The following is a 12715-nucleotide window of genomic DNA, read 5'->3' on the forward strand; positions in this document are numbered from 1 at the left end:
ATAAACAGTGTATGTACACAGCTTTTTTTAAAAATGGCGGGTACTGGTGTTTCGCATGCGTTTAATCAATGAACATACACTTACGTCACTGGTAGTTCCAATAGTCCTGGTTTAGACCCTAAGTAGGAGCTAATTTAGTTCCCCCAAAAGGAGTTCCTACAACTAAAATCGTTCCTAGTTCCTGCAGTACGAGCATGGCAAAATCCGAGTATCTCCGCCAATAGTTCTAGGAACTATGAAAAGGTTACTCCGGTGCAAAAGCCAATTCTATGCGGTAGAACTTTTCACTCTTTAGTGGATATCTTGGTTCTGCAGTAGCCATGAGTCTCTGGAATCCTTTATTTTCAGACATGGTGAAAGGCTGATTGTCTGTATCAATTATCACTGTAATCATCCTGTCAAGTATATTTTTGAGTGGACATCAGATGTTTGCCACTTTGTCTGCCTTTTTTCTGCTTTTTTGTGTCTTGATGCCTTTTTAACCCCACACTCACATTCCTTTGGCATTCTTTGCACACTTCCACCCTTGGCAATGATTGTGTGAAGTAAGTCCATACTTTAATTTTTAAAAACAAACAAGGTGTTGAATGTTAGTAATCTTCCATGTTAAATTTCATTTTCATATTACAACAATAAAAACATCTTTTTATTTCTAATTTCTAATTGTCTTCATTTTAAAATACAGATTTAAAAAGATTTTGTGTTTAATAGAGAACAACTCGGAATAAGTAAGCTGTACATTACGAGGAAAGTAACAAACAAAACAGTGAATACATTATTGCAAGGGCACTGATTCAGGGCTGTTTTATTTAATTAATGTAAAGTTACATCTTTGGGACATGACTTGACATATTACATGAGTTTTGTCTCCATTTCTTAGCACCAAGCTTAAACTACATATCAATTATTTATGTAAAATCTTATATGTGCATAAATGACTGTTATGTTAAATAAAGTTTATTAATTAAAGGATTAGTCCACTTTTAAATAAAATTTTCCTGATAATTTACTCACCCCCATGTCATCCAAGATGTTCATGTCTTTCTTTTGTCAGTCGAAAAGAAATTAAGGTTTTTGATGAAAACATTCCAGGATTATTCTCCTTATAATGGACTTCAATGGACTCCAGACGGTTTCAGTGCAGCTTCAAAGGGCTTTAAAGGATACCAGACGCTTACGCTGTATGTCCTACGCCTTTCCTATTCTACTTACGTAAGGAACGCGGCGCCAGTTTCGTTTTTTTCCGTAAGTAGAATAGGGAAGGTGTAGGACATACAGCGTAAGCATTTTGAAGAATGTGGAAAGCGGAAGTACGTGCAAGGTGATGTTTTGTGTTTATAAAGCATATACAGTTGTATTTTTTTTTTTCCGAAAATGACCGATCGTTTTGCTAGATAAGACCCTTATTCCTCATCTGGTATAATTTAAAGCCTGAAACTTTGAAGCTGCACTGAAAGTGTAATTTTGACCTGCAACTGTCTGGAGGCCATTGAAGTCCACTATAAGGAGAATAATCCTGGAATGTTTTCATCAAAAACCTTAATTTCTTTTCGACTGACGAAAGACATGAACATCTTGGATGACATGGGGGTGAGTAAATTATCAGGAAAATTTTATTTAAAAGTGGACTAATCCTTTAAAGCAAAGCAAGTTACTTTACCTATACACACCATTGAAGTGAAATAATGGCGGACTTATACGTAACTCTCAATACACCCACAACATGGTGCCATTTAATGGAGGATCCGATATTACAAAACCCATATCCGATTATAGAAAAATGCTTAAATATCAGAAAAAATATCATTAAAACCGATTATAGGTTGATCTTTACTAGGGACCATGGTGGAGCTGGCGGAGTTGAACAGCGCCAAAATGGAACTGGTGGAGCTGATGACAGAACAGACAGAACTGGAGTAGGAGGAACTACTGTGTGAAACCAGAGAGTCTTTCCTGCTGGACAAAACCAGAGGAAGGGCCAGGGCTTCTATGATTGTGACGAAGGAGAGGGAAATGGTACTTGTGGCCATGGTAGCCTCCTTGGCCTTGACAACAGGGAGAAGAGTGGCCTCCGTGCTGAGATGACTGAGATCATGACAGGTCTTCGAGCCACTGGGCTTGGAACCTCTGGGACCACCAGACATGGGAACACTGCATATTTGAAGTACCCTTATGTAAACACAGAAGATCCCTCAAGGACCATCTCCAGGCTTTGTCCGTGTGTTGAGTCTGCATAAAAGAAAGCACAGAGGGACACGTCTGGGTAATGTACAAAATTAGCCAGGTCTAAAAACTTGAGGGAGCAATCCTCCTGGGTGAGGAGAATTGCTGCTAAATCCATTAGAGTTCGCTCATTCTGTCACGCTTTGCAAGGAGGAGAGGTTTAGATTTAACTGCAGCTTTATTGAAGGGAAAATGTCAACATCTACAAACCAAGGTAATCCAATGGACCATATCACAAAGGACTGAAGAAACTGACAAAGTATACAGAGATAATGAGCAAATTACAGGGACATGGGTGAAAAATCAAACACTATGGCAACCAAGGAAAACAGGAATCGTAAAATCACATGAATATGAAAAGTCTCTGGCACAGACACAGAAATTACGAGACTGACATTTGCAGCTTAATGCTAAAATGCATTAAATATAATTCTTTTTTCACATTAAGCTGTACTCCATGCCTCATAATGACAAAGCAAAAAACAGTTTGTGATAACCATGCAAAATTTATTAAAAAGAAAAAACTGAAATGACATAAGTCAAGTCACATTTGTTTAAATATACATTTTAACACATGCAGTTTCAGTAGTTCCTTTTTTTTCCCTTAAATTTAGAATACATTTTAGTACTAAAGTTAGTGATGATTCATGATTTTGAAAACGTTCTTGTGCAAATTTCACACAAATCACATGTTACCACTTAGACCCAGTATCAGAGAGAAGTAGACTTCTTAAAGAGATAAAAAAAAATTCTGTCATCATTTACTCACCCTCATGTCCTCCTAATCCCATACGAACTTTGGTTAATCTTTGAAACACAAAATAAAATATATTTTAATGAAATCTGAGAGGTTCAGTTTTGAAATTCTGGTCAGTTGATAAATCGACTGTGGGTGGTAGATCCTTTTCCTATTTAGCACCTGAACTCTGGAGCAGCCTTCTTAGCATTGTTAAGGAGGCAGACACACTCTTAGACCTCTCAGATGTCATTAAAAATATTTTAATTTGTATTGCAAAAATTAACAAAAGACTTAAGGGTTTGGATTGACAATGTGGGGGTAGAACTATCCCTATAACAGCTTAAAGGGATCACGTAAAGATTAAAGAAACATATGGATAAAAGGTTTTTTATCAAAATGTATTACTTTTTTTACCAAAATGTATTACTTTTCTGAACACCCCACAACATTAATGACATTTAACTTCCAGAAAAACGTATTTTCCCATCTTGGGCATCAAATCCCTATTATTATTGGTCATTATTTTAAGTTATGGACACTATGGGAGCTCTCTGAATATTATTATAAAATGTACTAAATTCTACTGAATAATATTATAAAATCACACTAATTCAGTAATTGCAAATATAAAAGTTACATCAAATCTCACACTTTTGCTAATACTAAAGCCTGAAATGGGCACTTTTTGTGACAGCAACCTCATCATTTTTTATCAAAGGCTTAACTTCGGAATTTGAACTAAAATCAGTATTCTTATGATTGCACTGAACATTTCAGTCAGAATTCAACTAACTTTAAATGACTTTTTCATAAACTTAACAAAAAAATAAAATAAAATAAAACAAATGTAGGTGTGACGGGGTTGTGATTTTTTTGCCCAAATTGGCCACTGCTCTAAATCTAGTGAATAAATGGAGAGCGCATGACATGCATGATATTAAGAAATCACGAATAATGTTGAAATAACAAAGATAATTTTCACAAGTAATAGTTTTTTATCTGTAATTGATGTAACGGTGTTAAGCTTGACTAACACAATTTCACAAAATAATTTAGTTATAATTATTAAAGAAGGTGGTAACTTGCCTGTGTCAGTTCAGAAGACTTCTATGATGTCACTTCCTATTAATGATGTCACATAAGTATCAGTTCATTATTTTTATAGGGGGAGAATGGTTTGTGTATCAGGGTTGAGGGGTTACTGAGGTACTGAGGTTACTAAATGATGTGATTTTAATGAATAATCATGAATTTACTTAGAAAAAAAAACAAAAAACATTAGGCTACCAGCAAAAAAGGATATTTATGGGAATGGCAAAATGAATGGACTTTTTTTCTCATTTTATTATTCATATCCCAAGTACACTTTCACAGAAGAACTTTAAGGACATGACAAAATAGGTGGTGTCAACTAAAAAAAAACTAAATCATTTCTAATATGAAGATAAATTGTATGTCATGTTTTTAAACATTATTAAAGGAGACATTTCAATCAATAAAAAAAGTTTCAAAAAAATATATTTTGGTGACCCAATAGATAAAATTCCAGATTCCAGATTTCATTTTTGCAATTAAACAAATGTATTTTCTAATTTCATGACAAAACAATTAGGCTTATTTATAGGAAACATGGAAAACGTTTTGTTTCCCCTGGTTATATTTTTGTAACCCCATGACGGAGGAAGGTTACTGCGGATTCAGGGACGTGAAGACATGTTGCGCCATTCTATTGATTACATAACCATCACCCTTAACCCGCTGCACTTTGAAATGGATTATTTCACGTTGCATGTGCAACATTACAAAACATCTTTTAGAAGCGTCCACTGCATCAACAGGTGGATATAGATTGAAGTACAACACTGCATTATACTACCACAACGCGAAATAAGGACACACTACTACATATTTGAAACTACGAAAAATAAATACTACATATAAATATGGTTGTATTTAACCACGAAAAAAACCCATACATTTACAAATATTTCACTTCTCCCCCCCTCATTGGAATGGACTAGTCGAGCGTGTATGACGGAGGAGTGACATCAGTTTTCCGCATCGTGAGAGTCGCTTGTCAGTGCTGAAGAGAGCAGGTAAGAACTTTTCTCAAACTTACATGATTTAAAACTATCTCTTAAAGTTTGTATCAATATAGCAGTCAACTTAAATTGATTAGATATTAAGTGACAATGATAATGTCAGCATTTAGATGCCGCTGAAGATTTCCAGTGGATTAGTATTGTGTCTTTAGTTCCCAGTTTGTTGTTCAGTTTTATAGAAACAATATGTAAACAATCAAAAAGACCTCACACTACACATATATAATGGGTTTCACTTCAGACTTCATTCTACAGTTTAGTGTTCCCACGTTTGCTCAACATTTTAGAATATGCTCATTGATTCCCACAAATGCTTTTTCTTTTACGTTTACAAATTAAATAAATAAAATATACTCTGTGATTTAGTAATTTAATAAGTAGGTTTTTTTACATTGTTGAGAAAGTACAATATAACTAATAGTCATTAACCGTGCTAATAATTTGGCCTCATGGATTCACATAATGTTGATGATACATAATGTGAACTTCTTGTTTTAAATATTAAAAAGTGTGAATATTAAGTGCAGTACACACAGTTCATGAATTAACTTGCGATTTTACGTTTAAAAAGTAATTATGTGTACAAAAAAATATATGCAATGAAAATCTTAAACTGAGTTAGAACCTCGTTTTGTACAATTGTAGATTGCAACAATGTTTGGTGTACTGCACTTTTTTTTCTTGTAGAGATCATTTGCATGTTGACTCCATTAATTTCTCTCACTATGAATTGGTTGGTCTGCTGAGAGATATCAGTTTAAAGCATTAAAGCTTGTCGACTGCGATATTGGTATCTTGAGCTGGTTCATGTTCTGTGTCTGTTGCTGACAAAGCAGATTTTTCAAACACGTGATTTGACAGATTTGTCAAATGCACATTCTCATTTTTTTTCCTTTTTCATGATGGGAGCATGAATTATGTTCAGTAATACATTATGTTTAACACAGTTAAGTCACAAAACATCTGCTTTCTTATTAATCTCAATGTTTTTAATCTCAAAATTTTAGTTTTTTCCTCAATTTGTAGTCTTAAAATCTGAAAGAGTATTAGAATTTTCGAGCCATGTGTTCCCTCTGGAATTTCTTTTAGATGATCAGAATTGCATAGGTTTAATTAAAGGTCTTTAGTTACATAAAGTGACTACATTTTGCTCTACAACATCAGTTATATGTGTCATTCCTCAAATGTGAATTTTGAAGCTAGCTGCTGTATTTTGTAAGAAAATGAAGAAAATTGTCTTGCTTTGCTTAATTTATGTTGTAGAACAAAACATGCAAGTCTATGGAAGACCATTTCCATCCTTAAAAAAAAAATCATGCTCTGGTAAGTCCTAATTATGACATAAAAAGTTGAATTTATGACATACTATGTCATAATTATGAGAAGTAAAAAAAAAAAAAACTTAACATAATTTTGACATTTTATGTCCTAATTTTGATTTAATATGTCAGAATTTTGACTTTTTAAGTCTTAAGTCTTAAAGGATTAGTTCACTTTCAAATAAAATTTTCCTGATAATTTACTCACCCCCATGTCATTCAAGATGTCCATGTTCTCCTTTCTTCAGTCGAAAAGAAATGAAGGTTTTTGATGAAAACATTCCAGGATTATTCTCCTTATAGTGGACTTCAATGGCCTTCAAACAGTTGAAGGTCAAAATTACAGTTTCAGTGCATCTTTAAACGATACCAGACGAGGAATAAGGGTCTTATCTAGCAAAACGATCTGTCATTTTCGAAAAAAAATGTAAATGTATATGCTTTATATAAACAAATGATCGCCTTCCAAGTGCTTCCGCCAAAACCGCACTTTCGTATTCTTCAAAAAGCTTGCGCTGTATGTCCTACGCCTTCCCTATTCTACCTACGGAACAAACGCAGCGGCAGTTAGATTTTTTCCGTAAGTAGAATAGGGAAGGCGTAGGACATACAGCGTAAGCTTTTTGAAGAATACAAAAGTGCGGTTTTGCCGGAACCACTTGGATCTTCACAGATCACAGCAAGTTCCTGTATTAGTGACTTTTACAATCCCCTTCCCTCAGATGACAGTGACTGATAATATATGTGTCTCAGGGAGCAACTGCTGCAAGCTCTTAATATTACTGCAATGATGGGTTGATATAGAAACCCAGTTGCTATGGTGGTGATATGGACTTTGTAGGTTGAATATGGCAATGTTTGTAAGCAAAGCTGTGAGATAATAGTAGTGTTGTCTGCTATTGGGTGATAAAAGAAGGTTATACAAATTTCATTTCTGATTTGGCTTATTTGAATCAGTTTGTTTTGACATTAAGTTAAGTAACATTTAAGTAGAATATTCACAAGACCGGATGTGAAATAGTATTTTGGATCCGCACCGCTCGTTCGGTCTTAAAGTGACAGAAGCCCCTGAGAAAAATTACTTTTGTAGTTTTAATACAGATCAATTATGTTTATTTATACAGTGAGACTATGTATTATTTACACTATATATTATTTTACAAAATGTTTGTGTCTTTTTTATATATGCTTGTAATTTGTTTTATTATTTTCTATGCATATTCACTCACCTACAAAATCACCCCAGTCATCCTAGAATTATTAATTCTTTCCAAATTGAGCCATTCAAGTTATCTGGTGATTTTCTTTCATATTGCAATATATTGCAATGTCAGTTTTTTCCAATATTGCGCAGTCCTAGTCGTAAATAATGTGTAGTCACCAAGCGGCAACCTCCCCCAGTTTCTCATGAAGCCAATACGAAAGTGACTTAAACTGCAATTCATCAACTGGCCGCTAGGGACAGGCTGCTAAAAGAGAGCAGAATCTCATTGAGTCCCATGTTAAAATACCTAATTTTACAGCAGAAAAAAAAAAAAACGTTTACAGCCTGGTGCAAATTGTGGTTTTGGTCTACACTGCTAATTTTGCTCTTCATGACAACTGTGAGGGGGGTGAATTTTTTTATAACTCATCCGTTTAAATTATATTAAGCCTTAAAGATCTGCCTAATTAAGGGCGTGGTCACTTGAGTGACAGGTATGCCGCTGCTGTCTGTGAGACGTCATGTTACCTCAGCAGCTAATTTTAGCCACTGAATTTGGCATCTTAGCCGTATTTGTGCTTTTTCCTCGATTATTTTATACAATTATAAAATATGGCTTGCTGCATTAAAGGCGCTCTAAGCGATTTGACGCGTTTTTAGGCCCAATTTTTTTTTTGTCACATACCGCAAACATCTCCTCACTATGCGCTAGCTGCCTGTCCCCTGAACACACTGTAAAAAAACACAGTCTCTGTAGTCGCCACAAGCTCCGAAAACTGCAATAAAAACAAACTGGTGCAGCCTGGACCACTTAACATAATAAACATGCTCCAGCCAATAACCGACAAGCAGCGTCAATACGCAAGCTACTTACATTTTAAATGCGTGTTCATGACTGTTTCAGGAAGCACGGAGGGGAGGGCCAGGAGGAGTAGGAGGGAGGGTCTAGCTAGCCTCTGTTTTGTTTGACAACACTCCAAACGTCAACAGGAAGTTACTCTGCTCAGAATCGCTTAGAGCGCCTTTAATAGTCGAGACTGATGTGCGTCTGTGTAGATGTGCTCGCATGCGGAAGATAAACAGCACACGTTGTTGGATCGTCTTGAGATTTACTACAATGACAATAGCAGCTATAAAACTCCGACAGCACTGCTTGGATATTATAACTAAAACTGCTGCACTATTTTTAAAAATTCTACTTTGGACACGTGCTCATTTGTTTGAGAGAACATTTGAGAAATAATACAGATATATAGGTACAGTTTTACATCCTAAACGTTGCTCAGATTGCATAATTTCTTGAATGTAATATGTCAGAATTTTGACTTTTTAAGTCTTAAGTCTTAAAGGATTAGTTCACTTTCAAATAAAATTTTCCTGATAATTTACTCACCCCCATGTCATCCAAGATGTCCATGTTCTCCTTTCTTCAGTCGAAAAGAAATTAAGGTTTTTGTTGAAAACATTCCAGGATTATTCTCCTTATAGTGGATTTTTTTTTCATGGATTTAACACTTAACACAAGTCCCGTTTGATTTTTGTGTTATTTGCACACCCAACACAAATTACTGGTGTTGGAGCATCTATATCTTAAAAAAACACCGTAGATTGACAGTAAACCTTTATAACTTTCTAATGATATAACTTGTTATCTTTATTAATATTTCAGATAGCTTATTTGCCTGCTGAACATGGTCACGTCGTGCTAGGCGGGCGTGGTTTCAGGTTTCATGTAAGCTCTGATCCACGTGCCGCCTTTTTTCCTATTTTCAGTTATCCGGGAGTGACGTGCGGTCACATGCTGCTAAGATGGCAGCGGCCTCATTTTCGCTTCAAAAATACTCATCAGAACTCTATGGGTGACGTCACGGACACTACGTCCATATTTTTTTTACAGTTTATGGTAGTCATCAGACCACTACGTGGCAAGCCTTTCATGCATTAGGGAAGGAAAGATTATGGAAAATTAGGGAAGAGCAGCAACAGCCGTTAATTAATAGTTTTCACAAGACATCACACCCTTAGAGGAACTTCCACCTGAAGGGCAAAACAAGGCTTTCCTCTGCTGCGTTCCAGTTTTTTACCAGGTTTATACTAAGAACTAATGTACTAAGACAGTGATATTAAACACCAAATTCAGTATGCTTCTTATTGATGGTGCATACAAATGAACAGATGCAGCCAGCCAGAATATGAACTCAAAATGCAATTTAGTGTGTTGCGTTCATATTCTTGGCTCATCTGCTTGCCTGTATATGCATCATCATCAATAAGGTGTATATTGAATTTGATCTTTTAAGGTCACTGTCTTAGTACATTAGGGCACGTCGAGCGTTTTTCACATTAAGTGTTTAAGAATGTCCCAATTTTTTTGTGCTGGTGCTGTATGGAACCCAAAACTTTCAGTTTGTTCACATGTCTTTGTATTTGTGGCTTGAAACAGATGGCAAAATTACTGGCCTTCTATGGATGTTTTGCAAGTCTTGTGACTGAATACCATTTTTTTTTTTTTTTTTTTTTTTTTTAAGGACCCAAGTAGAGGTCATCGCTCCTTTCACACAGGCACTACTCTGACACCTCACTGCACATGTTTTCTATATTTTTAGATTACTAATCCTTTAAGTGTGTAAATTAATTATTTAATTTTCTTTATTTTTCAGTTTGAATTTTAATTCATAGTTTTGATTTTTTTAGAACATGGATACCATACCAGTATGAATGTCATGATATTGTGGCAAGACTAGTGCATACCTTGGTTTTTATTGCAAGGTTACTAAATGTGCTTTTACACCATGCAGATTACACCTAATATAGAAGAGACTTACAGATGTTATTGAATTTGCCAAAATGTCCTTTTTAGAAAATCACAACATTTTCATCACTGTAACAAGAGTGTATGTTTTCTCTTTTCTCTTAATGCAGCTGTGCTCCTCGTAACAATGGCAGACACACAGCCCGATCCCTCCACTCAGCCGGAACTGATGAATGAGGACGAGCCCTTCTTCAGTAACCTGGACCTCTTCCTCTTCTCTCTCATCGCTGGCCTGCTCATCTACTGGCTGATATTCCGCAAAAAAACTGAACCCATTCCAGAGTTTAAAAAGCTAGAGACTGCGTAAGTACCTGACATGTTTATGAAATAAGTCACGTTTCTCCAGATAAAGAGTGGAGAACAGTAGAATGCAAAACTGGAAAAATCTTCACTTGTTATAAAGTCTTGGATATCTTTTTTTGTTCAATGACAAGTCATGAACTGTCCAGAAATTGTTGGGTCATATTTGACCTCAAAATTAATAAAGGTAATGAAGCTTCTTTTTAAGATAATTATACTTTTTTTTTATTGTAAAGCTACCGTAAATGAGTATTATTAAAATTGTAAAATGCAACTGTTAGCATACATCATGGTAGTGTGTGTTGTACCAATTTATGCTATTTATTTTTGGTTAATTCATTATTTTTCACTCTCACTCTCACAAATTAAATTTTTTTTTGCCGATTATGAAATGTGATTGGTCCAAAGTCCTGCTCAACAAAACAGGATATTAAACACAAATATCTCCTGTTATATCTTCTGTCATTCTGTCACCTCACGCAGCAGTTTTGGGCTCAGTGTGGATGGGCAAATTGCTTGCTGTTGGTAACTTGTCACTTTGAAATTTGGTGTTACATTAATGAGAATTTTAGGAGAAATGTGCTTATTTTGTCTGAAAAAAAAGAGGAAGAAATGAAATTGACAGCTGCAATGCCGTTATCATTGTACTTCCTGCTAAAAAGCTACAGTCCTCCTGGAAACATTTGTGTTTTCTTATGCCGTACTTCATACTGCTGACGCAGGAGTTGCATGGAATGTTTATTGCTTGCTTAGCCTTGAGAAATGTCATTGGCAAAGGTCTTATTCAATGCCAGACATTATAGTCACTCCTGAGCTTATAAAGAGAGATAATGAACTGCAGCTGTAACTTCCTCATAGAAGGACACATTTTGTGCTTCATTTATCTCTATCCCATACATCACCTGGCTTAAGAGACAGACAGGAATAGTGTTGGGAAAGAAAAATGTTACTTGAATTAAAAAAAACAAACAAACAAACATATAAATATAAATTCCATAAATGGTTCAGCAAATAATAGCCTAATATTTCATATTGTAATTCAGCCCAATAATGACATAACTGAATAGTAGCAAACATTTGTATTTCTGCAAAGCATTCACACTTGGAAAATTGTCACCAATGGAAAAAGGCTGTATGTAAATCAAAATCATAAATTAAAAGTTTAAATAAAATATGCAGCTAACACCATTTTATAGTAGTATACCAGACCTACTAAACACATTATAGTGTGGGACTAGACATCATTTCTCACTGGAGGAAAAAATGATGAAAACATTACTAATTTGAAAATGTTATTTTATTTTAATCTGATATTATGTTTCTTAACCCTTGTGCGGTCTTCGTTTGGGAAGTACACTCAGGGTCTTCGGGGTCTCCACAGACCCCAGGCAACAAAATGCAATTTTGTAACAAAATACTTTTTTTTTTTTTTTTTAAACAAATGTAATTTTACTCTGTTTATTAATGTTTTTACTCCATGTTTGTGCAGTTTTTGGAGGATTTATCATATTTATTAAATTTATATAAATAAATTTAAAAATATTTTTTTAAATAGGTTTTTGTACAAAAACAGCTTTTTATGTAAAATTCACTTTATAAAAGACCCACATTTCTAAATTTCATTCATGGGGATAACATGGATAATTTGATATGGTTTAGTGTAAGATTTTTGCCCATCTTTTGGAAAATGCAGTTATAAAAGTAAACAAACTATCATTTTTACCAGTAGATAGCTTTAGAGCTCCACTATTTGCTATGTGTTATTTGACTGACTGAAAGACATCTTTTCACAAGTTTTTTTCAGTTGGATTCATATCTAAATATTCTGAAATCACAATTATAACAATAAAGCCTACTTTTTGTCAAAGTTTAGTATTTTTTGTAATGAAAAAAATCAGTTTTTCAATATTGTTACATGATGATGAGACTCCATTTAGAAAATGGACAATATTCATCCTCAAAATCAACATTTTTGAAAAACATATTTTTTTCAGTACAAAAAAATGCTAAACTTTG

At 34.7% G+C, this 12715-nt stretch overlaps 1 protein-coding gene across 1 annotated transcript in view; it reads left to right on the plus strand.

Moving 5' to 3' along the window:
- Positions 1-4778: 4778 nt before the first annotated feature.
- The window catches only part of porb (P450 (cytochrome) oxidoreductase b), a 39138-nt gene continuing 31201 nt past the window's right edge, over positions 4779-12715 (plus strand). Inside the window, exons 1-2 of the mRNA XM_048159726.1 lie at positions 4779-5058; positions 10510-10702. Of these exons, the coding sequence (XP_048015683.1) occupies positions 10527-10702 (176 nt within the window). The 5' untranslated portion in view covers positions 4779-5058; positions 10510-10526. The remainder of the gene's footprint in view (positions 5059-10509; positions 10703-12715) is intronic.

Source organism: Megalobrama amblycephala, linkage group LG16 (assembly GCF_018812025.1).
Source record: "Megalobrama amblycephala isolate DHTTF-2021 linkage group LG16, ASM1881202v1, whole genome shotgun sequence".
Lineage (NCBI taxonomy): Eukaryota > Metazoa > Chordata > Actinopteri > Cypriniformes > Xenocyprididae > Megalobrama > Megalobrama amblycephala.